General features: G+C 35.1%; 1 protein-coding gene across 1 annotated transcript in view; it reads right to left on the reverse strand.

Moving 5' to 3' along the window:
• The window catches only part of Col5a2 (collagen type V alpha 2 chain), a 138,067-nt gene that overhangs the window by 36,842 nt on the left and 73,388 nt on the right, over positions 1–27,837 (reverse strand). The window contains exons 4-19 of the mRNA XM_069995626.1: positions 27,733–27,765; positions 26,796–26,828; positions 24,521–24,574; positions 21,000–21,110; positions 18,743–18,820; positions 17,118–17,162; positions 16,161–16,214; positions 15,746–15,799; positions 13,161–13,214; positions 9,182–9,235; positions 8,068–8,121; positions 7,096–7,140; positions 6,432–6,485; positions 5,048–5,092; positions 1,994–2,047; positions 72–170 (exon numbers count right to left, since the gene is read on the reverse strand). Of these exons, the coding sequence (XP_069851727.1) occupies positions 72–170; positions 1,994–2,047; positions 5,048–5,092; positions 6,432–6,485; positions 7,096–7,140; positions 8,068–8,121; positions 9,182–9,235; positions 13,161–13,214; positions 15,746–15,799; positions 16,161–16,214; positions 17,118–17,162; positions 18,743–18,820; positions 21,000–21,110; positions 24,521–24,574; positions 26,796–26,828; positions 27,733–27,765 (921 nt within the window). The remainder of the gene's footprint in view (positions 1–71; positions 171–1,993; positions 2,048–5,047; positions 5,093–6,431; positions 6,486–7,095; positions 7,141–8,067; positions 8,122–9,181; positions 9,236–13,160; positions 13,215–15,745; positions 15,800–16,160; positions 16,215–17,117; positions 17,163–18,742; positions 18,821–20,999; positions 21,111–24,520; positions 24,575–26,795; positions 26,829–27,732; positions 27,766–27,837) is intronic.

The following is a 27,837-nucleotide window of genomic DNA, read 5'->3' on the forward strand; positions in this document are numbered from 1 at the left end:
TGCATTTGTCAGATGTTATAAGTTAATGTCTGCCTTTCTGGACTAGATTCTTAGAAATCTGAGGAACTTACAGGAAGGCCTTGAGAGCCTGCTGGTCCTGGAGGCCCTGTTTCACCTCTCTGTCCCTGGGGACCTTCAGGACCTCTTGCCCCAGTGGGACCTGCTTCTCCCTAATGGAGGCAAAGGAAAGATTAATTTAAGAAACATATGAGTGTTATAGTAAAGAGCTGATTTCTCCCATAATGAAGGACTTTTTGTTTGTTGTTTCTTTGTTTTTGTTCTGGTTGTACTGGAGATTGAACCCAGTTTGCTAGACAGGGTCTCTCCCACTTGTACTAAATCTACAGCAGAATTTTATAGGAACAACAGAATTATAGGTAAAAACAATCACCCAGGAATTTTATGGTGGCTGGGCTAGGGGAGGGGGTAAGGAGGCAGACAGAAAAATAGTTTCTGGGAGAGATAATTCTGCTACCTGTTTGAGTTTTACTAAAGAACATTTAGTAGCTAAGAACCAGTCTTACAATGATCTAGCAGTATAAAGTAGAATCCACAGTCAATGATTGTATAAGCAGTGGTTGCCAAGAAACTTACTTAGTCGTTTTAAACTCTAAGTAAGAGCACAAACTCCTTTCTGTTAACTAATAAGCCTAGGCTTATTAAGTATGTATTGTTTTCTTCTTTTCCTCTCAAAGCTATTTGTGGAGACTGTCATAGGAAAAATGAAAGAATTATGCATATTGGTATAATGATATATTTGGTGATTGGGGAAAGAAGCGGTGCTATTAAGATCTGTAGTGTAGGGCTAGGCATAGAACTCTGCATGCTTAGCATGCGGGAGGCACCAGGTGTGATCTGAAGCACCACAGATAAAGGAAGGAAAGAGGAGAGGGAGAAAAGAAGAATGGAATGAAATAGAGTAAGACACACAGGAAGAGGAGGGAGAAAAAGAGAAATAGAAGAAGAATGAGGTGGGGACTTGGACTTCAGGGAACAGATCAGAGAGGGAAGGAAAAGGATTCTCCATGAAGGGATTGAAAACTAGGATATCATTTTATAGTAACCCCTTTCTTGTGGCACAGAGTTTACAGACAGCATTCAAGATCATGTATGATAATCTGGGTGGATGGTTCTCATGTTTCAAAGAGTATTAGAAATGTCAGTTTCTTTACATTTCCAGGTCCATACTCAATTTGAATAGCACAAGTAATAAAAAGAGAGTATATCATGAGGATAACCGCTGCATTATGTACTCTGCTATAGATTGACGTAGATGCTTTTACGTACACAGAATTCCCTGAGAAGACAAAGCTCAGAGGGGTCAGAGGGCTGCCATAGCCACACACACATTTTCTTAAGCCTGAATCTGACAAGGAAACTCCTTTAGGATGAAGGGGCACAGAGAGTGAAAGGCAATCCAGCTTTGTTGCTTAAAATTCATTGTCTTATCTGATATAATATCTTTCTACTGTGATCCTTGAATGTTTTCCCCAATGTACTGAGAAAAAGAACAAATAGTGACTCTACAAATGCAATGGAAGCAGAATAACCCATTCCCACATGGGAAGCCAGTGACCTGACTCACTCTGCTGGCTGCAAAGGGAATGTGAGGGTGATGGCCTGCACTGTGTGAAAGAGCAGCCTCTTTCCAGTTTTATTTCAACCTCCTATTGTTTACTACATTCTGCTGTTGGTTACTCACTGGCACTCTCTTGCAGAACAGAGTTCCAACTTGGTTCAAAACTTTTATTTCCTATAGCAGTTTCATTTGTTTGGCACTAGAGTCCACATAATAAATTCTTTGGTATTAGAGCCTTTGACTAAAGTACTTTTGCTATAACTACAGATTATATGTTTTGTCCCCCTATCATCACATGTAAAGGAACTATTACTCTAAGGTGTTTCTTTATGAAAGTATAACTTTCATACTTTTCAACTAATAATGTTGGGGAACATTACAATCAAGTATCACAGATATATGTCACTCAGTTACCTTCATCCCAGGATTTCCTGGAAAGCCTGAAGAGCCAGGTATCCCAAGAGGACCCTATTAATCAAAACCAGAAAAGTAATCAGACATGTATTTAATCCATATCTAATTAAGTCATTTTTTTCATCCTCTGGCAACAATCTGTATTTTAAACACATAGGAATAATCTGTCTAGTCCTTTAAAATCACAAAGATAATTTAATATTATTTTTATTACCTTTCAATATTTAATCTAAAGAGTAATGTTCAAAGATACTCAATAGAAGGGAACATAATAATTGGGTTTCCTAATTATACCAAATAAAGTTAACTCAGTCACAATTCAAAACAATTACCCCCTGAGAAAAGTACTTCCTCTTTGTTAATCAAGTGAGAAGTTTATAGAAAGCTACATTTTGTACAAAACTTACTGCATCATTTTTATAAAAGTAATTCCTAGGAAACTTCCAGGTATTTCTTCAGGCAGTGACAAGAGGTTATTTATCACTGTACTACATTTGGAAAGACATACAAATAATTCATAGTGTATAATAATTGATTTAAAAGCTTGATTTAAAGGAGATGACTTTAGGAATCCTATTCTAAGCCACCCTGGTTCTTCTTTGAGGACTGTATTTGAAAACCATCAGTTTTGAATTAATAAAGGTCTTTCAGAGTATAGGACTTATTTTTGTTCTCTATTTTGTTTCATTTTTATGAGTAATAATGGAAAAACAATCTGTATGACAAATAATGACAATATAATTCTATTTTATTTTCCACATATAGGAAAAAAGATCTTAAGTTATTTTTCTTTGATAATCTTTCAGTATTATGCATGTTTCGACCTGAATTATTTTTCTCTATATCTCTATCTCTCTTTTCTCTGTCTCTCTTCCCCTCTCTCTGCCTTTTTCTCTCTGTGTATGCTTCTCTTTCTCCTCTCTTTCTCTCTCTCTTCTGTTTTTATTAATACAGATAGCATTATTTGTCTTGTGTAGCTTGACTCAACTTTTCCCATTTGAGCAAAATAAAATGTTCCATGGACAATGTAGTCAGGATACCTACACTATTAGCTTATAAGGAACCAATCTCAATCACATATGGAATAATGTCTTCTAGATGTCATTTTATCTTTCTTTACAAAACCAAAGTACTACAAAAATTCTTTAATTTCATATGGGAAAACAAATATGTGAATCAACTATTCCATAGAAACTATTCCATAGAAAGATCATTACATTTTTAGGCTATTTAAAACCATTAACTCATCTTCATTTTCTAGTACCATGATGATTTAAGTGTTTTTGAATAATCAGAGTAGGTATTTTGATTCTCCACTGCATCTCCATAGGTTTCTTCTTCTTCTTTTTTTTTTAATGTAAAGATGACATACAGAGGGGTCACAGTTACATAAGTCAAGTAATGAATACATTTCTTTTTTGAACAGTCACCTTTTTGTCACTTTTTACCTTGTTTTCTCCCAGTTTTTTCCCCTCCTGATCCCACAAATTGTATAGTTCATTTTCAACATAGTATCTAGTGAGTATTACTGCTTAATTAGTTTGCCCTTTGTCCCATCATCCATAGGCTTCTTAAGATCATTTATATCATTGGTACCACAGCAGAAACTGAGGCAACTATTCAACTATTGCAAGAAAGGGACAGAATGAAAAAGCAAGAGATGTGTCAGAAATGTGGCAAATTATACTTTTTTTCCTTTCTGATAACTTACTACTAATCGCTTAATATATGTTCAGATTTTTTATGGTCCCAGGGCTTGAGCCTAGGTCCTGGCCACTATCCCTGGGCATCTTTGTGCTCAAAGCTAGTGCTCTACCACCTGAGCCACAGCACCAAAGCACCATCTCTGGCTTTTTCTGAGTATTTTATTGGAGCTAAGAGTCTCACAGACTTTGCTGCCTGGATGGGCTTCAAGCTGCAATCCTCAGAGCTCAGCTTCCTGAGTAGCTAGGATTATAGGTGTGAGACACTGGTGCCCAGCTCAGATTTTTTAAAGTATGAATGTTAACGTTTAGAATTTCAGAAGTCACTTATACTTTGGGAATAAATGGAACAAAATGTAGGAGTGTTGCTGATAGTGAAATAAAAAGTAGAGTGCAGGAAATATTAGCATTCCTTGACAACTTCTTGTTTCTCATCTCAGATTATACTTCTACTACAATAGCTTTATTGATTGCCTATAGACTATAAATACCAAGTCTACTTCAAATCTCTGCTCTGAGTCCCACACTGATATATCCAATAACATAATTGAACTGATTTCTTCATACTTTAGACCCAAATTAACAAATCATGTTTTTTCCTCTTTCTGTATTCCCAAGTCTAGATAAACTAGATCATCCACCAAACTCCTCAAACCAGAAAACGAATACACTAGGGCTATTAGACATCCTTAGCAATCTGCTTCCATTAACACTGTAATAATTTTAGTTCATATCTTTATACTTTTCCATTAGGCTTCTCCTTATAATATTCACATTCAGTTTTCTATTTTTTTATGAAAATGGACAATTACTAGCAGATGTTCTATCTGGTCATGACATTCCTATGATTACTACCCTAAAATGGTCTTTCAATAATCACTACAAGAATAAAGTGAAAAACTCATTAACATAGTAAGTATGGTCCTTCACTATCTATCTAGCTCCTGTCTGCTATTCCAATTCCATGCTCCTAGCTTTCCCTCAACAAGTCATGATTTATTCACCTATCCTCCTCCCATGGATGAAAGAATGCTCTGGTCCATTTTTATATATTACATTTTCAATATTTGACCTGAAATGTTCTCATTCTGTCTTTCTTTATACCCTTCTCATCTACAGGTTTAGGCATTCTCCCCTATATGTCTATACTTCGCCTATATTCTACATTATAGCAATTAGTGATAGGATAATACAATGATTTTAATTAGCATATTCAATTTTCAAAGAGAAGAGATTTGTTTACTATGTTCTTTACTCCAAGTATCTAAAACACAGGGGTTGCTCTGAAATTTTTGTAAATGTAGAAATGAAAGAATAAATCAATTATATATAAATCAACAATATAACTCACCATTGGTCCTGGTTTTCCAGGCATACCATGAGCACCTCGTTGTCCCTAATGAGAAGAGAAAAAAAAAGACAAGTTGGCAAGGTAAGATTATATTGACAATATTTTTCATAAATTATTTGCTATATAGATAATTTCTGTGTTGAGAAACAAGAATAAATGATAAGTACTGGTAAAAAAATTATTGAGCTAACGGCAATGAAATCAGACATTATGCAAACTTGTTGAGGCAGTAATAAATATATCTATCCTTATAGTAACAAGAAATAAAAATCAAGATTAAGAAAATGAAGCTGATATAAATATTCTGTTTTGCTTTAATATGCCAGCTGTGGTCAAGTGAGCTCAGAGATGAGACTTTGAACATCTTAGACTTCTTAACTGCCAGATTAATCAAAGGAGGAACATTCTCATATAAACAAACAAAAAAAGCACCCGTACACACAGAAATTAACTTATAATGAATTCTTTAGGTTTCATCCAAATCCTGTTCAGAACTAAAGAATTCATTCTTCAGCTGAAAGTGCTTGTTGCTAAGGATCCTCAGTTAAAATTATTGCTGGAACTACCCTCTGTTAAAAAAGCTACTTTCTCCAAAGTTTTGCCCTCCCTTAGATGGATGATGGAGTACAAACAATTGACTTCCATCCAAGGCAAATCTGTAGAATTCCATAATCCCCTAGGGATTTATGGAGGACTCTGTTACAACAGAAACACATTTATTTCAGTGTCTCCACTTTGTCACATTCCCTGCTTCTTTAATTCATTCTTTCAAAAATAGAATTTGTAACAAACAGTACTCCCAAGTCCATTTTGTGGATAGTAGTAACTGACTTGAATCCATTGCCTTGGAAAAAGACCCAATGATCATTGGTACCAGAACTAACACAAAAACAAAGGAGACTTTAAATTGAATTTTTTTAAAGATGGGTTCCTCACTGATCAACTGGTGATCAGTGGAATAGGAAGTCACTTTTGCACAATGTGGTAATGCAGTGGTAAACATTGTCTCTAAAGATGAACTGAAATAGAACAGAAGTATAAAGGAATGGACTAGGGATATTATGGCTCAGGCATTTCAGAAGGCTTAGGGAAAACAGTAACTATAAATGTGATAGAATTTCATGAGCCTTGAGTATATCTATTGGAAAAAAAAGATATTAAAAGGATGACAATGACTGAACTTGGGTAAGGACTAATGCATACTATTAATTCTCTTAATATCTCTCAGGATGTCAAGCTATACTACTAATAATTTAAATTTACATTGAGAAATAGGTGACATATGTTTAAGGCATCTCCTCATTTAAAATGCATGTGTCACCAGCAAAATCGAAGGAGGTGAACTCCACTTTCTAGCACCATACAAAGAAGCAGGCATACTTACAGGAGCACCTTGTGGCCCAAGTCTCCCCCTCTCTCCTGGCATTCCTCTCGGGCCCTGTGAATGGCAGACAAGAAAGAACATCTCTTGAAGCATTTAACTTGAATTCTTGGCCTGGTTTGACTGAGATGATATAATTAGTTAACAACATCAACCTCTGTAGCAGCAATTTGAGGTTTGCAAATCTGTGAAGATACCTACCCTACCTCTCTTATGTAACTAATTTCATTTCATTTGGATACAATAAGCCAAATGTACAAAGCTACTGTATGATTACTGTGCATGTAAAAATAATGGCATTCAATAGTTAAGAAAAACAGTGATTACAGGAAGGACCCTCTTTTATTCTAAGGGCTCAATTCTCTTGGTTCACTTTAAGTAACCAAGATTATTTCCATAGCTAACATATATTCCCTATGCCTTTTTAATATTTTCACTCCAGCTTTCTGTTTATGTAAAAACCAAAGAAAATAAAAGCCAAAGAAATAAATATATGCCTATATGTATCACAATAAAACATTTTTGTATAATTTATGCTAATAAAAATATTGACAGAAAAGAAATATTAGATTTGTCTATCTGATAGTTTGGATTCATAAATTCATAAATGATTTGACACTTAAAATTACCTTTCAAAAACAAAAAGAAAGGAAGAATTGAAACTTACCAGAGGACCCATAGCACCCATTGGACCAGTAGGACCAGCCTCACCCTGAAGTGAAATTGAGATAACATTCACTTTGAAAAATTAAAATTGATATTAGCATCATATTGCTTTTTAGGGGGCAGTAGAAAGGTTCTTCAAATGAAAGATCTAATAATTTTGCCAATTGTTATTATCATCAATATTTTTCTTGAAATAAAATGAGTTTAGGGACCACTTATGTGAGGTAGAAATCATGTGGATCATGGTTCAAGACTAGTTCAAAGGAAAAACTTAACAAGACACCATTTCAACCAAGAAGCTGAGCATAATACCCAACGAATGTCTCAGCTAATGGGAGGAACATGTAGGAGGACTTAAATCAGAGGTAAGTCCCTAAGCAAAACCACAAGATTCTATCCAAAAAAACAGATGAAAATAAAAGGGACGAAGGCATGACTCAAAAGGTAATGCCCTTGTATAGCAAGCACAAGGCCCTGATTTCAAACTCTAGTACAATAAATAAATATTTACACATTGAAATAATTAAATTCTATAGAAATAAGTCTAAAATAAATCCATGAATACAGTATCAACAAGATCAATGGAAACTATGATACCCAGCCAAGAAATGAGCCAAATGCCTATGTCTGATTAAGCTCAAGTAAAATTCTACAAAGCTGAAAGTTAGTATAATATCATAAAAGCTCATTTTAAAATAAAATACTTTTCCACATATGTATATCATGGTGTTTCCCACTATAACTTCATTTTTACTCCCTTGGTAAGTCCTATAAATCAATTTGGGGAAGACAAGATACTTCAAATTTCCCAGAATTAAAGGCTAGTAAAATGTAGGGCAGTTTTTTCTCCCACTTATTTATTTATACCTTCCTTTCCTCCGGAATTATTTAAGATACTTCTGAAAAAACATGCAGGCTCATGAAACAGAATCTAGGTGTCTCATAAGGTCAAGTTTAGATGTTCTACATTTACCTTGGAACCAGTTGCTCCAATTTCACCTTTAGGGCCTTCAAGACCTTTATGTCCCTGAAAAGAAATCGTTTGATACAGAAACAATTTAATTCTTCAGATAAACACTTGTATTGACTTTAGAGTAAACACGTAGTTAAAGGGTTCATATAATTAGAAAATATGAGCTACATCCACAGGTAAATTCAACTGCAATTGGTTTTCTCTATCCACAACTTCTACATGGATGGATTCCATCAGCAGGGAATTGAAAATATTCAAAGAAAATGTAACTTTTTTATAGCATGTACTCTAGATGATGGTTATTTCTGTACTAAAAATTTACAGAACTTTTCTATTTACTATTCTCCAAACAACAAGTATAACAGCGATTTACTTAGTACTAATCTTACAGTATGGATTCTATAACTAACCATAAGTATAAGAATAACCATAAGTATATGGCAATATTTGCATAAATTATACACAAATACTGTGGCACTGTATGTGAGGGGCCAGAGCACTGATACATCTGGGGATTCCTGTGGAGGAAGGGGATCCTCGATCTATTTCCTGTGGACACTGAGGAACAGCTGCATTTTGTAACTAGTACAATAACAAATATTCTGATCTTAAGCTTAGCCACTCAAAATGGAGACGTATCCCTGAATATTAATTGAAGATAAGCCTTGCTTTCGGAGAAAGAGATAAACTAGAGACCAAGAGAGGGATTTAACGTGTTTACACAATATGTAATAGTTATATATTAAATATTCTGAGTTATAGCCAAAGCACTCTGTTGCCTTCCAAGTCTGTGTTGACCGGGCATGTTCTGCAACCTCATACACACTTCTTGAATCATGTCACACATCACATAGCTGAAGCAGCAGGATAAACTTATCTCATTTGTGTATTGTCTTCTTTAGCACAGTATCCAGTACATGGCAAGAGCTCAAATTATTTTTCTATAACCCTAAAAAACGTTTTCTAAAGATTCGAAATTCAAAACAAATGTAGAAGATCACTGTGATTTCAGCTGACAAAGGGGGTCATACAGACCCCTTTCAAAGGGATCCTTTGCCAGAACCAACTCAGTAAACCACAGTGTCTTGAGAGGCTTACAGGGGACTCAACTTACCCGGTGACCTTTCAGTCCTGGAAGACCAGGAGCCCCAGGAAAGCCTCGAGCTCCCTGGAGAAAAGAACAAATAGATGGGATATTGTAGAGTCACTATAGGAAGAGGAAACAAAATACTTTTTCCTAAAAAATTAGCTGACACACAGCTTTTCACCAAGAAACTAATGAAGAAAAAAAAGAACAGTATATTTCATCTGTCAGAATATCTAGGAGATCAAAACTTTGCAAAGTAAAACATTGTTAAAAATGGAAATGTAGCTGAGTGCCAGTGGCTCATTCCTGTAATCCTAGCTACTCAGGAGGCTGAGAGCTGAGGATCTCGGTTCAAAGCCAGCCTCAGCAGGATAATCCATGAGACTCTTATCTCCAATTAATCACCAGAAAATGGAAGTGGCACTGGGGCTCAAATGGTAGAGCGAATGAAGAGCTCAGAGACAGTGCCCAGTCACAGAGTCCAAGCCCTCTGACCAACCAAAACAAAATGGAAATGTGAACATATAATAGAATTCTGACTTACAAAAAGATATAGATTAATACTAGCTACTGATATGTTATGTGCTACTGATTTTCAAATCATTTAAAACTTTTAAATGGTATCATTACTATTATTAGTTAGAAACAACTAAAACAAGAAAACTAAAACTAAGACTGTGCAAAGGTTTAAAGAAACAATTCAGAGAAAAACTTAAGTGAATATATACTATATTTCCTTTGTATTATGCTTCAGGGTAAATAAATAAATTTGTACAAAGCCACATTTTTTATTTCTTTTTTATTACTTCTGCTATTGGCAGCAGATTATGATAAGAATCCTAATATTATTAGGATTTTTTAAATGTGTTTGTGACAGCCTATGTGAACTTAAAATTTTTAACAAACAAAACAAAAAATAAAATATCCAACAGAAACAAAGGCAAGAAATAGACGGATGGTTTAGTTTCTTGATTCAGTAATTTCTAAATTTCTCTTACCGAATCATATTATATAAAAAACATAGAAATGCATTAGAAAATCAAATCCAGTGAAATTATTATTTCAAAATGATCCTTGAAACATTTTTATACTCTTTTAAAATTAATTATGAACAACTGGCTTATATACTTTTTCTCATTGCCACATTTATTTGGCTTTATAATGAACTAATATTACTACTGCCACCAGTAAAATGTGGATCTTTATAACACAGATTTGAAGTATCAATTACTGTAAGTTTTCAGTAACTATTGTTATCCTTCATATTCTTCACCCTTAGTTTTATATTTGATGAATAGTCAGTCAATGGATAATCATTGGATAAATAAGTGAAGAAGGAATGTCTTTGTACTTCACATTCATACAGCTGATGACCTGAACCTATCCAAAAGAACTTCTAGTACAATCTCACATATATAAGAAAATCATTTACTCCATATATTACAGCCTTACTCACTATTTACTACATGAATGAATTAGCAACTCAATAAATGAAACTCATAAGGTAAGATCAAAGCAATACTTCCTCTTTGAATTCTTGCAGGGAAAACATTTAATGCTTTGAAAGTATCCCAGCAAAGTGCATCAAATCAGATCTTTGAACAAATAAAGTTCCACTAATTCTTCTGTTTATATAACCATGTTTAAGAATTCTTTCAAGTTAAGAAATTCCTTCAACTTCCCTTTTTTTCTGTATTCCTGTTTACTGAGATTATTCTTCCTTCACCCATAAACAGGCAAATCAGTGCACACCCACCTAGGCTTATGGGGGAATTAGTGAGCTATGTTATTTAGTTTTTATGCTCTGTGAGGAAAATTCTCTAGTGATTACACATCCCTAGTATAACAAGAAAATGATCCAGATGTACAAATGCTCATAAAGAACTCGCATTCTGCTGACCCAGGACTGTCATCACGGTGCAATCACATGCCGCTGCACTGAGTTTGCAGAGAGCATCTGTGCTGTGCTGGCAGGGCACCTTTTCTCCCTGTGGAGGACCACACTGTGAGTGTATGTGAAAATACAACAGGCCACGGGAGGCTCAAGCCTAGAGCTGCTGAAAAGCACATCTGTGTTCATGGCTACACTTCGTGCTTTTGTCTGACTTTATTTCCCAGGCTGATGGGGAGAGGAGAGGGAGCAGGGATAAGGGGAATTGGCTTGATATTTCAAACAAAGTAATCCTTATAACTATGCAAATCTCTGTTAAAGTTAAATGTTCCTTTGTTTAAAAATATTCATAACATGAACCTCATCAGTTTTCAATAAGTAAACTGAGAGTAATGTAATAAAACCAATACTTATGCATAATAGTAGAAACATTACAGATCTGCAAATAAGGGAAACCATGGGACCTATGTTTCTTTGGCCCTGGCTTATTACACTTAATATATTTTTTTCCAAATCTTTCCATTTCCTAATATATGGGGTAGTGTCATTCTTTCTGATGGAGGCATAGAATCCCATTATATATATATATATATATATATATATATATATATATATATATATATATATACATATATACATATATATATATGCCACATAGTCTTGATCCATTCATCTACTGAGGGGCATCTGGGTTGGTTCCATATCTTAGCTATGGTAAATAATGCTGAGATAAACATAGTTGTGTTGGTTGCTTTAGTATAGCCTTGTTTGTGATCATTGAGGTAAATGCCCAAAAGTGGGATTGCTAGGTCATAGGAGAGCTCTATGTGGAGTCTTCTGAGGAACCTCCATACTGCTTTCTAAAGTGGTTGAACAAGTATATGTCTAGGACAAGCAGAAAAGGTCAAAAGCTATGTACATATGACCATATAAGATGATGCTAAGCGAAATGAACCCCAAGATAGGGACAAAAGTGGTTTTCTCTTTCTTGCTATTGTTTTTAAAGTATTTATAATGTAACATGTGATTTTTTTGTTTCTTTTGTATGTTCTTCCCTCATGGTATAACCTCTGTTGTCACTGTATTTGATACTGGTGCCCTGCATCTTGTATATACATTTTTTTAATTTGAGGAGGGGAAAGGAAATAGTAAAGTACCAAAATAAGGATACAGGTTGACCCATTATAATAATGAGATGTACAAAACACTATGTTGAAAATGAACTTTACAACTTTGGGGAGGTGGGAAGGGAAGGGATGGTATGGGAAAAATCAAAGGAGGAGGTAACAATGCTCAATAGGAAATGTACTCATTACCTTAGTCATGTAACTGTAACCCTTCTGTACAGTATTTTTACAATAAAAATATATACCAAAAAGAAACATTAGGGAATTATAAGAAAGCTAGTAATATGAAGATTGAACTAGCTTAGAGACCTCTAGACAGGAGAAATCATAATAGGAAAACAGTAATAGGAAAAGCTGCAAGAAGATTTTTGTTTGCTTATCATTCTCTAATTTGCCCCCATTCCAGTGTAGCCCCCCATTAGGGTGGCTTAGGTCCTGTTGTCCCAGAACTATTCCTTCAGTAAAGTCAAGGAGAAAGGGAACAGATGTTAGGAAGCCTGGCAATCAGTAATTCTTCATAATAAGATTTTGTAGTCAAGAATAAAAAATTTCAGTCAACATTAGGGACTGAGAGCAAGGAGGAAATCTGTCTACAGTGTCCTATCCCTAGCTGATTTTTAAAAAACCAACAAATTCTCTCACACATGAACATGACTGGAGTGTTATGAATTGTAAATAGGTCAGGCTGATGACTTCTGAAAAAAATCTTATTTTCTACATATTGGATACTCAGTTTAAAGAGTATTCATGTTTGGTAAATATGTAATATTAATTATATGGTGCTACTGAAGATCAGGAAATTGGAATCAGCTATAAATCTAGCAAAATGTCTATCATACTTTACATTCTGACAGAGGAGAACACTACATAGCTGTCACATTTACTTAATGTCTAAATGCACATGCACATGATAAATGCAGAATGAATTTCCATGCTCTCCACTTTTTAAGTGTGCTTTATATTATTCTATAGATGAAGATTAACTTACCGGCGATCCTGCAAATCCTACTTCACCAGTATTCCCATTTCTTCCAGGTTCACCCTGTATGGAAAAAAATGAGGGGAGTGGGTACAGAGAAAGTAAATGTTTATATCAGAAACAAGGTGACAAATAAGTTACAGGAAAATAAAAAGGGTGCTCAATACCAAGTTCTTGTGTAATTAAGGGTGTTGGTGTATAGCTATAATCACAGCTATTTAGGAGGTAAAAATTGGAGAAGTGTGAGTTCATTGCTAGCCTAGCAAAGTTAGAGAGTCATTACCTCAAAAAGAAAATGCAAACAAAAGCTGAAGGCAAAATTCAAGAGGTACAGTGCTTGACTAACAGGATTGAGGCACTGGACTCAATCTTCAACACTGAAAAAAACCACATGCGTTGTTTTAAACAGACAGACAGACAGACAGACAGAAAGAAAGAAAGAAAGAAAGAAAGAAAGAAAGAAAGAAAGAAAGAAAGAAAGAAAGAAAGAAAGAAAGAAAGAAAGAAAGAAAGAAAGAAGGAAAGAAAGAAAGAAAGAAAGAAAGAAAGAAAGAAAGAAAGAAAGAAAGAAAGAAAGAAAGAAGGAAAGAAAGAAAGAAAGAAAGAAAGAATGGAAAGAGAAGAAGAAAGGAAAGAAGGAAGGAAGGAAGGAAGGAAGGAGGGAAGGAAAGAGGAAAGGAGGGAGGGAAGGAGGGAAGGAGGGAGGGAGGGAAGGAGGGAAGGAAGGAGGGAAGGAGGGAGGGAAAGGAGGAAGGAAGGAAAAAATCTCTTCTGATAGCAATCCATTCAATATTCTGTCATTTGTAGAACTTCTATGTGAGAGAAGAAATAGATATAAAGATTCATGGTCTGATCTATAGCACATTAAAATCTACACACACACACACACACACACACACACACACACACACACACACACACACACACACACACACACACACACAATTTATTTGGAAGTGGCCTGTGGCTCAAGTGGTAGAGCACTTGTCTTGAGTTGAAGTGCTCAGGGGCAGTGCCCAGCCCCACAACCGACCCCCCCCCAAAAAAAAACTTCATTAAAATCTATACACATAAGGCTAGGGATGTAGCTCAGAGGTGTAGTGCTTGCCTAGCATGCATGGGGTCCAGGGTTTAACCCCAGCATAGTAATAAATAAATAAATAAGGTATGTTACATTCTGATTTGTCTTAAAAAGCCTGGTGTGTTACTAAATGCTCATAATCTTAGCCCTGAGAAAGCTATATCATAAAGTTCTCAAGTTCAATGCTGCATAGCAATACTGCATCTCATAAAATGAAAATTTATAAACATATATATGCCTTGAAATTTTATATAATCATGTGATGGTGAATTAAAACACTACCACTATTTCTTTCTCTGTGGCAAGTAAAAAAGACAAAGGAAAACAACTACCAGAGATTATTTTCTTTATGGTCAAAAGAACTGTAATCAGTTTAAATGAATATCATGACTCAGAATGAGAAAAATATCTTTGCTTGGTCAAGGTTTACATACTATCTAATAGCTAACTCTGTGTGTGTGTGTGTGTGTGTGTGTGTGTGTGTGTGTGTGTGTGTGTGTGTGTGTGTGTGTGTGTGTGTGTGTGTGTCTGTGTCTGTGTCTGTGTCTGTGTGTGCCAATAATGGATTGAACTCAGGACCTTGCGCTCTTACTTTCTAGATTACAGCGGAAGCTCCACCATTTGATTATGCCTCCACTCTAGAATTTGGATGGTTAATTTAAGATAGAAGCTAACAGACTTTCCTGACAAAGCTAGCTTTGCACTGTGCTTCTCCAACAGTTTTCTGAGGATAGCTAGGATTACAGATGTGACCCACTGATGCCAGCTTGTTGTTCAACATTAATCTTTAGTCATATATTATTAAAGTAAAATCTATAGTTGAGTATTAACCTTAATTAAAAATTGTTAAATTATTTTTTTCAACATTCAAGAACTATATTGGTACTAGACTTCTAAGACAGCTTTAAAATTCCATTTAACCCGTGACTTTATAAGAACACATTCTGCTCTTTCTTTTGGTTCAGGCGATGTAGCAGATGTTGTTGCTAATGTAATACTTCTATTATATCAACAAGAATTTTTAAAAAATATTTTTGTGCTGGTTCTCAGACTTAAGCTCAGGACCTGGGCACTGTCCTCCAGCTTTTGTGCTCAAATATAATGCTCTACTACTTGAGCCACAGTTCCATTTCTGGATTTTTGGTAGTTAATTGATGATTGGAGTCTCACAAACTTTTCTGCCCAGGATGATTTTGAGCCACAATCCTCAGATTATAGCTTCATAGTTAAAAATCACAGGCATTAGCCATTGGCCCCCAGCTTCAACAAGAAATTTTCATGAAAATCCTGGGAAATGCAAGAGACAAACTACCTAATGATTTAACCCAAAAGTGAAAGCCTTTTTAGGCTTTTGTGAAGTTTAATCTTTAGGTCTCCTGGTGAATAGAATTTAATAGAAGACAAAAAGGTTAGGAAATTGAAATGGGAGTTCATGCAGAACATTCATTTTAACACTGTATCCCCTCCTGAGTTCCTTCAAAACTCCAAAGCAAATTAAAACAAAAAAGCTCACATCTTCACCAGGCTTCCCAGGAGGGCCTTCTGGTCCACGCGCACCAATTGGACCCTAGTAATAAAATAAAACATGCACGGTACATATTACCTCTCTGTGTTTATAATATAAAATATAATTGAGACAATAAAATATCACAAAATCATCTTGTTAATAATTTGAATTTTAGGCAGTATCCCTCAGATCATGTACTCAACAGATGAAAAGCATGTTTAATAGCTCAAATGCACATAACTTATTACTGTCTAAATATTCTGTCTGATGTAAGGAAGCTATAGCTAAGCATAGTCCATAATAGAGTGATCCCAAGCTGGATAGACATTTTTTTCTACATTAGAAAGGATCTGGGAAAATGTGACATCAGTGTAAGAGTGGGCCTATGTTGAACCAGGTGTACATGCTTACTTGACATTACCATTGGTCCAGGTTCACCAGGCTCACCAGGAGGACCAGCTGGTCCTGTGCCTCCCTGAAATTGAAGATATGTGATATATGAAAACCAAAGGAAAAGCAAGTGCCAAATCTTACACTCTCTATGTGCTCTGTGGTATAAGTATGGAAGTCCAGACTTTCCTGCTCTATGACTCTAAGGCAAGGTACTGTTTGCAATTCAGTTCGCTAACCTGTAAAAGGACAATCACGAAAACACATAGTTCATTAGAGTGCTGAGGTAATTGATATATATTTAAAACAGTATAGTGCTAGCAGAATGAATGCAGCAACAGTCATTATCACCATCACCATATCACTATTTCATCATCTTCAGTAAACTTGTTTCTATTCACATGTCTTGAGAAAATACTCCAAATATGATGACAACAATGTGGTAACCTCTCTTTGGAAGAATGACTTTGTAATACCGTTAAATGACTGCAAGCAGTAAAACAGTTTTATGTCACAAGTTTACTGCTAGTTGATAGGCATAGAAAGAAAGTTTGCAACATTAGGTTTGTTCAAACATAACATGAACTGTTCCATATTATTACAAATAAAACCCAAGGTGGCCATTCCCCCTGGAGGTGGCCTTTTATGATTTAATTGCATAAATTCATTATTCAATTATGAGACTTTTATCATAACAGGAAATTATGACCTCTTCACTCAGAAGCAACAGGCATAATTCCAAGTATTGTTGGTTACTCATATAAAGAAATCAAATGGTAACAATGTAGCACCATGAAGAACCTGTGATATGAATACTGCATATATGAGTGAGTGAGAATGATTTAATATGGCCCAATCAAATTGGACATTTACAATTATATATTTCTTCAGGCTAGCCAAAAGCAATCATGTTACATAGACCTTATTTATGCTTTTACTTTTCTTGACTACAGTATATAATCTAGTTATTTAAACAAAATGAACTTACTTGTTGCCCTTGTAAACCCTGAGGTCCTCTTGGGCCAATAGGACCCTTAAAAACAAATGAGAAGAAAAGTTGCATAGTATTCAAGATGACTAATATGTTGAAAATATTGAATCAGCTTTAGAATCTGGAAGAGTGAAGCTTTGAAAGCCAAAGCTAGTGACATTCTCTCTCTGATCTCATCTATAAGGTGAAGAGATTAAGGCTAGGCTAACATCTGGGATGACTGACATACCCTCGTGTCATAAATAGAAATAAACAAAATGCCTGCACACACCCTGTGTCTTTAAGACAAGAACACTCTCATTTGTATAGATAGGGCGGTTCTGTTAAACAAGAACATCTGAAGAGAAGAAAATTTGGCCTGAGTAAAGGAATTATCAAGCAGCCTGGGTAATATTGCAGCTTTACAGCAGCTTCTTGTTAAGAAACCCATTAAATGGAACGTTTATGAAACCAACAATAGGGACTAAATTATTTTCAGTACCCATTTAAAATGGGCAAAGGTTCCTAGATTATTTCTTTCTTGTACATACAGTGTCTGTTGGAAGTATCAGCAGAGGCTTCCCTCACTTGAAAAATAAACGGAGCTATACCAAAAGAAAGTAAAGGAAGCAAAAGACTTAAGAATATTCAGTACTATGTATGACAATGTATGTCTACAACTTTTCAATTGTCAGGCTTATAAAGTAAACCTGACAATTAAAATCAAGTGTATTTCATAAGAAAAACAATTTTATTTTGCATTGATCAGGTATTTTGTCTAGGAAGAAGTTTAAAATCCCTTTTAAAATAAGCACATATGTAAATTAAACTTCAAATAGATAAAAAAAAATCAGCTATTTCAGAAAAACATGACAGGATAAGCTCAAATCCCTAGGAATTTTTTAAAAATATACAAATAAACAATGTTTAAGGCATTCATAGTCCTAGACTTAATCATGGGGGAGGGGAGGAATTATTCATGAGGTCTGACTTTATTTCTTAAGGCCTGAATTTCATTAATCTGGAATGATTTGGAATTATGACAGAAAAAATATGGAAGATTCAGTTTTAAAAGTGTTAATTCATTCACTGAGATTATAGTGCTCCAAATACCCAGGTATTTGCCCCCTCCCCCCAAACGGAATTGTCTGGCAATTGATGAACTAAAAAAGTGTTCAAGAATGATAAAGCGCTCTTCTTCCAGAGAACCTCAGAGCTGTGGAAGTACTTAAGACATCCAAGGAATATTGAAACATATCCGAAATGATGAAATCATAGTATTAAAATACCACTTATTTCAAAATTTTGTCAAAATAACATTTCTATAACATCATAAGATGGATCTTTAACTATTAAGGAACAGTTTTTTTTGTTGTGATAGTGATAAGTATATGTTGTAAAATCATGTCTTCAAGAATTAACTAAAATAGATATAAAGATCTTCATTAATGTCCATATGTGCTTTGCATGGCTATGACCCAAACTACACTGGGCTTTTAGCTAATAGGAACAACTGATAAACTGGCTGGCTGGATACATGCATGCATGCGTGTATATCCATTATTTCTTAAAAGTAACTCAAGCTTGTTTTTCATGTTTCATCTTCCTTTATTTTTGAGCAGTGTTGTTTACAATATGCTTACCACAGAGCCAGGCATGAGTCCGACTTGACTCCCAAGTCCAGATTTTTCATCCAACCCAGCCATCTGAGCTGAAAATGGCTGTAAAAACCAATGTGTTGACATTATTTCCACAGTAAAAGATGTAAGTCAACATTCTTTTTAAATTGAAAAATGTATACTTTATGTAATCCTTACAGAATGACTCTCCTAAGAATAATTTTAAATATTTCACTGTAAAGCATGGTGGAAGATTCAAGCTATTTGGTCAAGCTGTATGCTTTTTTTTGAGATTTTTAAAAATGTTTTTGTAAAAGTGATATACAGACAGGCTACAGTTACATAGGTAATTCATTCATTTCCTTTTGAACAATTTCATTCCCTCCCTCATCCTGTCCCAGTTTTTTCCTTCCCAGTTCCCATTCCCTCTCCTCCCCACAATTTCCAACTTAGTGTCTAGTAGGTTTCATTGTATGCTTTTGATAAACCATTCTTCCATAGAGCATTTTCTGAAGTATACAGATTCAAAACAGCTGAAGAGGGACAAACATCTGACACCTAATAAAAGCACAGTTCATGCTAATTAGTTCTCAGTCTAATCAATTTCAGATTTAAGCCTCTTTATCTGATTGTCTTCCATGATTAGAGTACTCTAAACACTGAAACAAAGCGCAAAAGATGTCTTTAAACATTTGTCCTAAAGATGCCAGATTTCATATTGGACTATTTTAAAGAGATTCTGTGCCTCTTTCTTTGTTCATGGCTAGCAAACATTAAATTGCATTTATTTATAGTGTAAACATTTTATAACATTTTAATGAATCTCTAAATGTTCTAAAAAATTTAAAGCAGCTTTACCTATATTCACATTAAAAAAAAAAAAACCCTTGGCAAACAAACTCTCCTAAACTGTTCACCTACAATCCAGTAGATATATAAATTTCCAGATCTTATTGCTAAAAAAAAAACTGTGCATTTTTAAAAGACAGTTGGAAATTTCTTCCACAATCAATTGAGAAATTGTGCTAAGTTTTATAAAATAAAAATGATACTCAGATACCGTAAGATCCCTTATTACATTATGCAATCTAACACTAAATGCCTCATACTTCTTACACTAAGAATTCAAAAGAGACCACAGAGGTATTTTATTATGCTTCAAGTAAGAAACTAAAATTTAAGAAATAATCAGATAGCTTTATTAGTGTTGTTTTGATTTAGTTATAAAACATTCCTCTAAAAGGCTCATATGCTAAATGCTTGATCCTCAATGCATAGCTCAAATGATTGGAAATGATTGGACAAGTCTATTCTTTCATCAGTGAAGTCATACAATAGTGGATTCATTATTTGATATCATTATTGGGAGGCACTGGGAACTTCAGGGGGTGGCCCCGTGGAGAAGGCTGGTTACAGGGGTTGTGCTCTTGAGGGCCTGTGTTTTGGCCCTAGCCCTGTCTTTTGCACTTTCTGCCTCCACGCCACCATAATAGGTAAGGAGCTTTGTACTAACAAGTTTTTCTGCCTTGATATTCTCACCACAGGTGCAGATACAATGGAACCACTGTCCATGGATTGAAACCTCTGAAACTACTTGCTAAAATAAGTCTCTGGAATTTGTCACAATGACAAATCATCTAACACAAATTTCTCACACATGATGTTCTGATAAGCCTCAAGCCTCCAGGTTAGAGGATATGATGTTGGTTTTGTCAACATTATGAGGCTGGGTTGTGACAGAAGCATAGCATCAGATCTCTTCTTTAGCTCCTCAGTAAGCAAGGTTTGTCCATTAAAACCCATGCAAAGAAAAAATTCACAACAATAAAAAATAACTAAAAAACAATAATTCTCAGAGCCCAGAACTGACATCGAGAGAGAAACTTTGAAGCACCACTTGAGAAAAATGCCCCTTTGAATTTTCCAACACTTCTCTCTAGACCCTTTCATGGTATTCCAGAGTAGGGAAACATTCAGTTCACATTTTGTTTTCTGAACTGACTCCATCAAAAATCATAATGAAGGCCTGGGAAAGTGGCTCAGTGGTAGAGTGCTTGCCTCGCATGCATGAGGCCCTAGGTTCGATTCCTCAGCACCACATAAGCAGAAAAAGCCGGAAGTAGCGCTGTGGCTCAAGTGGTAGAGCGCTAGCTTTGAGCTGAAGAGCTGAGGGACAGTGCGCAGGCCCAGAGTTCAGGCCCCCTGATCGGCAAAAGAAAAATCATAATGACAAACTTATAACTGAATACACTACCTCCATTTGGCACTACACACAACTCACCCGACTCATGCCATCTGGTCCTGGGTGGGAGGGATGCCCAGGAGGCCCCGGAGCACCGGGTTGACCTGGAACACCTGGCTCACCATCAATTCCCTGAGGGCCACGGGGACCCTAGAAAAACAAAGCCAGGAAAGTCAAAACCCATGATCAAGTATGTATTTGGTGTACGGCTTTAATCATCTCCTTCTTCAAGGCCATTGTGACCATCAGCTATATCAACACTGTTGATTTTACAGTGATCAGACTTTCGATTATAGGGTATAGTCTAGGTAAGAATTTTACTTCATGTGGTAAATCACCAGGCCTTACTTTTCTTAGAATCATTTAAAAACTGCTTTCAGTGTAGCAGCAGTCTGAGCCTCCTTATTTGTTTGCTTTGTTGCACAAAAGTATTTAAAAACAAATTCTAAGCTTACTGTCTGTCTTTGATTACAGCTAACTATGAATCTGCCTGTTTTAACCATGTTACCAACCCACTTCCTTCAAATTGAGGTAATCTTGGCTTGGAGCTGTGAGTTGAGTTTATATTTATTTCTAAGTGCTTGATGCTTTGCATAGTTCCTGGTACATACTAGACATTCAGTACATGTGTATTATATTTTCACACTTCAATCTTTGTACTTTTAGGCTGGCACATTTTATTATCCTTTCCCACCCTGAAAAATAGACAAGACCAATGAAAAATTAGAAATAAAGGCAAAAAATGATCCAGCCAAGTCTAGTTCTCAGAAAAGTGAGCAATGGTTTCTAGTTGCCAAACTCCACCCTTCCAGCCCACATCCTCAGGCAGTTTAGGGAATAGCCACGTCCTCAATTCTTGTAAAGCTCAGTCCCCTAGCCTCATCATTCCCACAAGTCTTCTCAAGTATTTGCTGACTTGTTAATGTTTTAAAAAATTGTAACAAGCTTCAAAAGGAAAGGAACAAAGTGTTATAAAACAATATGTTTTTTATCAGTAAGAGTGAGAATTGAGAATAATGATACATTAGTAATTAATAGGAAAAGAACGTTAGCTGCCTTAAACAAAAGAGTGTCTACTGGTCAGCCACCAGTTCAAATATGATCTGGTGATGCAGGTAGAGTAATACAGGGCATACTGATGCCGTAGAGAATGCAGTTCGCATATGATGGTATAATAGTTTGAGAAGAGTAGCATAGTAGTTATACCATAAAGCTGATTAATAGTTTGATATACTCAAACATTCATATAAGATTATTTCTTGAAATAGTCGAATAAATAATTTATTCAAACAGAAGTAGCTCTCATTACCAAATTACTCTCATTATCAAAACCAAACTCTATTTGCTGGGCGCTGGTGGCTTGAAACTTTAATCCTAAGTACTAAAAAGACTGAAATATATAGGTCAGTTAGAAGCCAGCTTAGGCAGAAAAAGTTATGACTGTTATATCCTGTTAACCATCATAAAGCCAGAAGTGGAGCTGTGGCTCAAGTGAGAGAATGCTAGCCTTTAGCAAAAAGAACAAAAACAAAAACAAAACTCAGGGATATTGCTTAGGCTCTGAGTTCAAGCCCCAGGATTTATGTGCACACACACACACACCACAAACACCAACCCCCTTTTGATTCTTAAGCTACTGATAATTTGCTACACTCTTCATCTAGAGGTTTTTATTGCTAAATGAGGATTCCTAGATAATATGTTGGTGGGCATTCATGGAAATGCATATCTTCAGTGGTAGCAAAGACAAAGAATCTGGCTTACTCATAGAATCTGGCATGAAAAACATGTTTTATAATATTTAACTGATAAATGATGATAATTATCTAATATCACATACAAAAAATGAGCTAAACATAATCTTAGCTCCCTATGCTATTTTTAATGAAAATGGAAATATGTTTACTGTCTATATAGATAGGTAGACAAAATTTTGAGTGATGTAGTCTTAAAGCTACTGTTTTCTAATTCCTCTAATCTGTGATTAGTAAAATAATTATCATATTTCTGTGTGATCTGGAGATAACACACAATTTCTCTGACTTCAGAATCTATGCTGTATTTTCCCAAAATTGCTCTAAAATACCTTGTACAATATTGTAGTCTTACACAAACTGAAGTTAAAAATCAATAAAATTGATTTCATGAAAATTTCCATAATTATGTGAACATAACCAAGACTACTGTTGATAAGAACAACTATAATATTGAACATTATAATTTTGTGACATTAAATATTAAAAATAAATGATTTTGAAATAGGTTAACATACATTTTCACATATTTTTATATTTACAAATGAACATATTAAGGCAAAATAAATTCTATTTATTATCATTCCCTTCCATCGTCCAGATGCTCAGCACATCGTGCAGCAATCTAAAACAATAAATTATTGTTTCTGACCACTAGGTGGCAACATCCACAAGTAGCAAAGAGTCATGACAGAATTGGGAAGAACTTTTTGGTTCTGGGGCTGATTAGCAGTAACACACACGTATACACACACAAAAAACAAACACACGTACACACATATATCATAGGGATTAAGTAACATATGCAATCAGATCTCCTTGGCTATCTATCTCCTGATAGAGTTTTATTTACTCACTATTGTAACCTGGGCAATCTATTTAAGACTGAAGAAATGTAATGAAAGGCATTCATTATGCTCATTGGCTAGTACTGATAGCTTCACAAGACTTTGCTATGTTAATTTCAATTTTCAATTTCAAATATGCCTGAATTTGGAAACTCTGAGAGACATTATTAGTTGTCACAATCTGAGAGGTGATGGAAGCATCTAGTAGGTGGAGATATTCAATGTCCCACAATGAAAAAGAAATTATCTGAACAACTGTGTTGCACATTGTGAAACTTCTGCACTGTTTAATGGCACCGGGAGTAGGAAGAGGAAAGTAGTACCTATGATTCTAACACTACACTGCATTTTGACAGCAATAGAATTAGTACAGTCCCTGCAGAAGGTTTGAGATCTAAAACTCAGACCTCCTCTATAAGTATTCTGTGATACAATGCTGGAGGCTAGGAACCAGCTAGATAGGAATATTAACACCAAGGAAATCAGCACATGCTACATTTAAAATAACAGCTTTTGAAAGAAATCCAATTGTTAAACAGTTGCTGTCACAACACTCTTTGCTCGTATTAACAGAGGAACATATGTTCTAGATAGCATCTGCCAACAGTCATCTTGCTTCATGAATGTCTAATCACCACTCTTCACACACACACACACACACACACACACACACACACACACACACACACACACACACACACACACGTTCATGCATGCCCAATTCATATTCTCTTCCTTGGGTCTAAACAAGATAAGAAGTAAATTACAATCACAAACTATATCAAGATAATAACAAAGTAATTTCCTCTAAATCAGGAGAGCTAATTACACATGAGGAGAATTCTTTGTGCATTTAATGTAGGCAAGGAGGTGGCTCCTTGATGCACTCAGGGAACAAAGTTCAGATTGGCTTTCTTGGGACCCAGTGGTAAAAAATGAACCCTTCCCATCTACTTACAGGTCTTCCTTTGGGGCCTCTCTCTCCTCTTGGTCCTTGAGATCCTGGAGGGCCCTAAAACAGTGAGTAAGTGATGATTATTTCTTTTTTCAGTACATTGTAGTTCTTTTTTGTACGTTTTTATTGTAAAAATACTATACAGAGGGGTTACAGTTATATGAACAAGGTAATGAGTACATTTCCAATTGAGCATTGTTGCTTCCTCCTTTGTTTTTCCTCTACCATTCCTTCCCTCCCACAATGATGATTGTTTCTATAAACATTTACACTTTGAGTGTTTTTATTTAAATGATTTGTTTTACAAGATGAAATTTAGAAATAGAAATATTGTATATCTAATTCCATGCAGTTGTACACTATGGGGAACAAAGGTATGCACATACAAAGTTACATGTCCATTGGAGGATGTTTATTGTAACAGAGAAAGCTGAGGGCCTGCAAAAAATTATAGCATCACAGACCACAATTAACTAAGTATATTAGTGTGTCTATTAATCACTAATTTTCTAGCTATCTTGTAGGTACAAAAACTTGAGAGTTCAGAGTTGAAAAACCCCATAAATGTACAGACCTCAAATGATGAATTATCTGTATGAGTTCACCTCGGCAGATGACCACAGAACGCTCATCAAGTTTCATCTCCTGTTGAAGCAGTGGAAAGAAAAGCCTTCCACTCCACAACAGCTGTTCATTTCATCATAATATTTTACTCAACTTAAAATATAGTATTATTTCCACTGTATATTTAAGACCTACTTAATTTTTCAAATCATAGTTTCCATTATTCATTCCTCAAAACAACAGCTGTTTCTCTAAAATGGTGTTACGATGAAGGTATTTTAAAATGGCTTTTTCCCCACTGGGAAATGATGCTTCTAGGATAGGGTGGGTGGTTATTACTCTTTAAAAAGATTGTGTTGTTGTTACACTGTCCAGGTTGGCCCCAAATTCCTGGGCTTGAGAAATTCTCTTGTCTTACCCTCCTGAGTAGCAGGAACTCTATGTGTACATAATATATCTTGCTCAACAATGTTGTTTAAAAGCAAAAGCTTCTCAAGAATTAATGTAAGCAGGTTCAAACTATATTATTATTTTACTTAAGTTGAATTTGTGTATTTTAAGTTTAACATGAGGGTAAGACATAGTGATGTATATCTATAATCTAACTACTAGAGAGATGAGATGATGAGAACCAGACAAAAATTTAGTGAGGGCTGATCAACAAACAAGCTGATACAATAGTACACACAATCATGCCTATCATCTGGCTATGTAGGAGACAGAGGCAGGAGTCTGGCCCCAAACAAAAATGAGAGAGCTTATCCACAAAATAACTAAAGCAAAAATGACTGGGGCATGAAAAGCTGGCCTGCCAATAAGGTGCTAAATTCATGTTTCAGTATCACCAATACATAAATATATTAATGAATAAATTACTGAATAAAATTTGCGTAAATATGGATGAATGTGTGCATATGAGTGTATTGTCCATCTATGCAGCTATGCATTCTGCTAATAACTCAAACCAGAAAAAAATGGTATCTAAATCTAAAAATAACCACTTCCATATGCAATTTCTCAACTTCTACTGTAATATGTAATTTATACAAATCATAGCAATTCACTCTTAATCAGAGTCAGATAACAAATATTATTTGTTAACTTTATTTTTTACTTTTGCTAATTTATAATTTGTTAATATTCCTGTTACATTTGCTAAGTTAATAAGGTCAATATAAACTTAGCAATGTGACTACAAGTGGCTTGGTCTTTCACATAACCAATAGCAAAACTAAACAGATGAGAAAAATTTAATCAAATATTCTGTATGAATAAGAGTTTATTAGCCGGGCGCTGGTGGCTCACGTCTGTAATCCTAGCTACTCAGGAGGCTGAAATCTGAGGATCGCGGTTCAAAGCCAGCCTGGACAGGAGAGATCGTGAGACTCCTATCTCCAATAAACCACCAGAAAAACCAGAAGTGTCGCTGTAGCTCAAGTGGTAGAGTGCTCGCCTTGAGCTGAAGAGCTGAGGGACAGCGCCCAGGCCCAGAGTTCAAGCCCCACAACCGACCAAAAAAAAAAAAAAAAAAAAAAAAAAGAGTTTATTGCTGCAAAAAAATGCCTAAACTAAAAAATGATTCAAGACAAGATGTTCTAAAAACAACAAGATTTTTTTAACATATATATGCAGTTTTCATTTTAGGGATGCCACAGCAATTTGCAGTATCCTAGTGAACACAATAGCACCATGAATAGTGGAGAAAAGCACTTACTGCTGGACCTGGTCGACCACGGATGCCTGTGACCTAAACAACAAGCAAAACATTGTTAAGATAAAGTCTCTACAGAGATTTAGAAGCATCAGTCGTCAAATAAGAATAAAACCAAAATCACAAAAATATGTTTCATCTAAACAAATGGAAGTTATTGACAACATTTCTTCTGTTAATTGTAGATTATGATATTATCAAATTGAAACACTACTACGGAGAGGCAAAACTAGTAGAATGATTAAGCGCACCAATGCTGGAGCCAAGATGCCATCCAAATCCTGGCAAGAACTGAGGGCTCATTTTTTCTGTGCTTTTGTTTCTTTGAAGGCAAACTTAAAGGCAAAATGGTGATTCTGATAGTGCAGTAATCTCTCTCATAGAATTGAATAGACAAATAAATGTAAAACATTGGCATTTTTGATGTAGTAAATTTGTGTAAGTGACTTTACATGAAGAAAAACAAAATGAGTGATTTAAATGCTAAGTATTCTTTGTGAAAAACAAGCAGATTTAAAGGCAATAAACATTGCCAAATAAAATTTATAGTTTGCATTTATAGATTGATAATTCTTTTAGGATATAGGTGGTTGAAAACTGAACATATACATCTCTATAAACATTTTTAAAATGGTGAGATAACATTCAATATCTACCAAGACCAAAGAATAACTTAGTTCCCAAACCATGGAACATTAAACTGTTATACTATTACTAATATTAACCCTCCCTATTTATGAAAATATGATTTTGTACCTTTAGTCATATGAATCATTGAAGTTAGAAATATGGAAAATTATTGCATTAAGTACTTAAATATATTTTATCTTGCTTTTGTTTACTTGTTTACAAAATAACTAATTTTTATCTTTTAAGAGGAAAAATAACATAAAAGTATACTAAAGTTATATTTTAAAGCATTTTATTTACATATACTTACAACAGGCACTAATCCTGGTTCTCCTTTTTGTCCCTATGGAAAAAAAATTCAGTTAATCACAGTAGCCCATGGAAACACTGGGAAGTTCTATGACATATTAAAAAA

This window comes from Dipodomys merriami, unplaced genomic scaffold (assembly GCF_024711535.1).
Source record: "Dipodomys merriami isolate MVZ:Mamm:240054 unplaced genomic scaffold, mDipMer1.0.p SCAF_49, whole genome shotgun sequence".
In the NCBI taxonomy this organism is placed as follows: Eukaryota; Metazoa; Chordata; class Mammalia; order Rodentia; family Heteromyidae; genus Dipodomys; species Dipodomys merriami.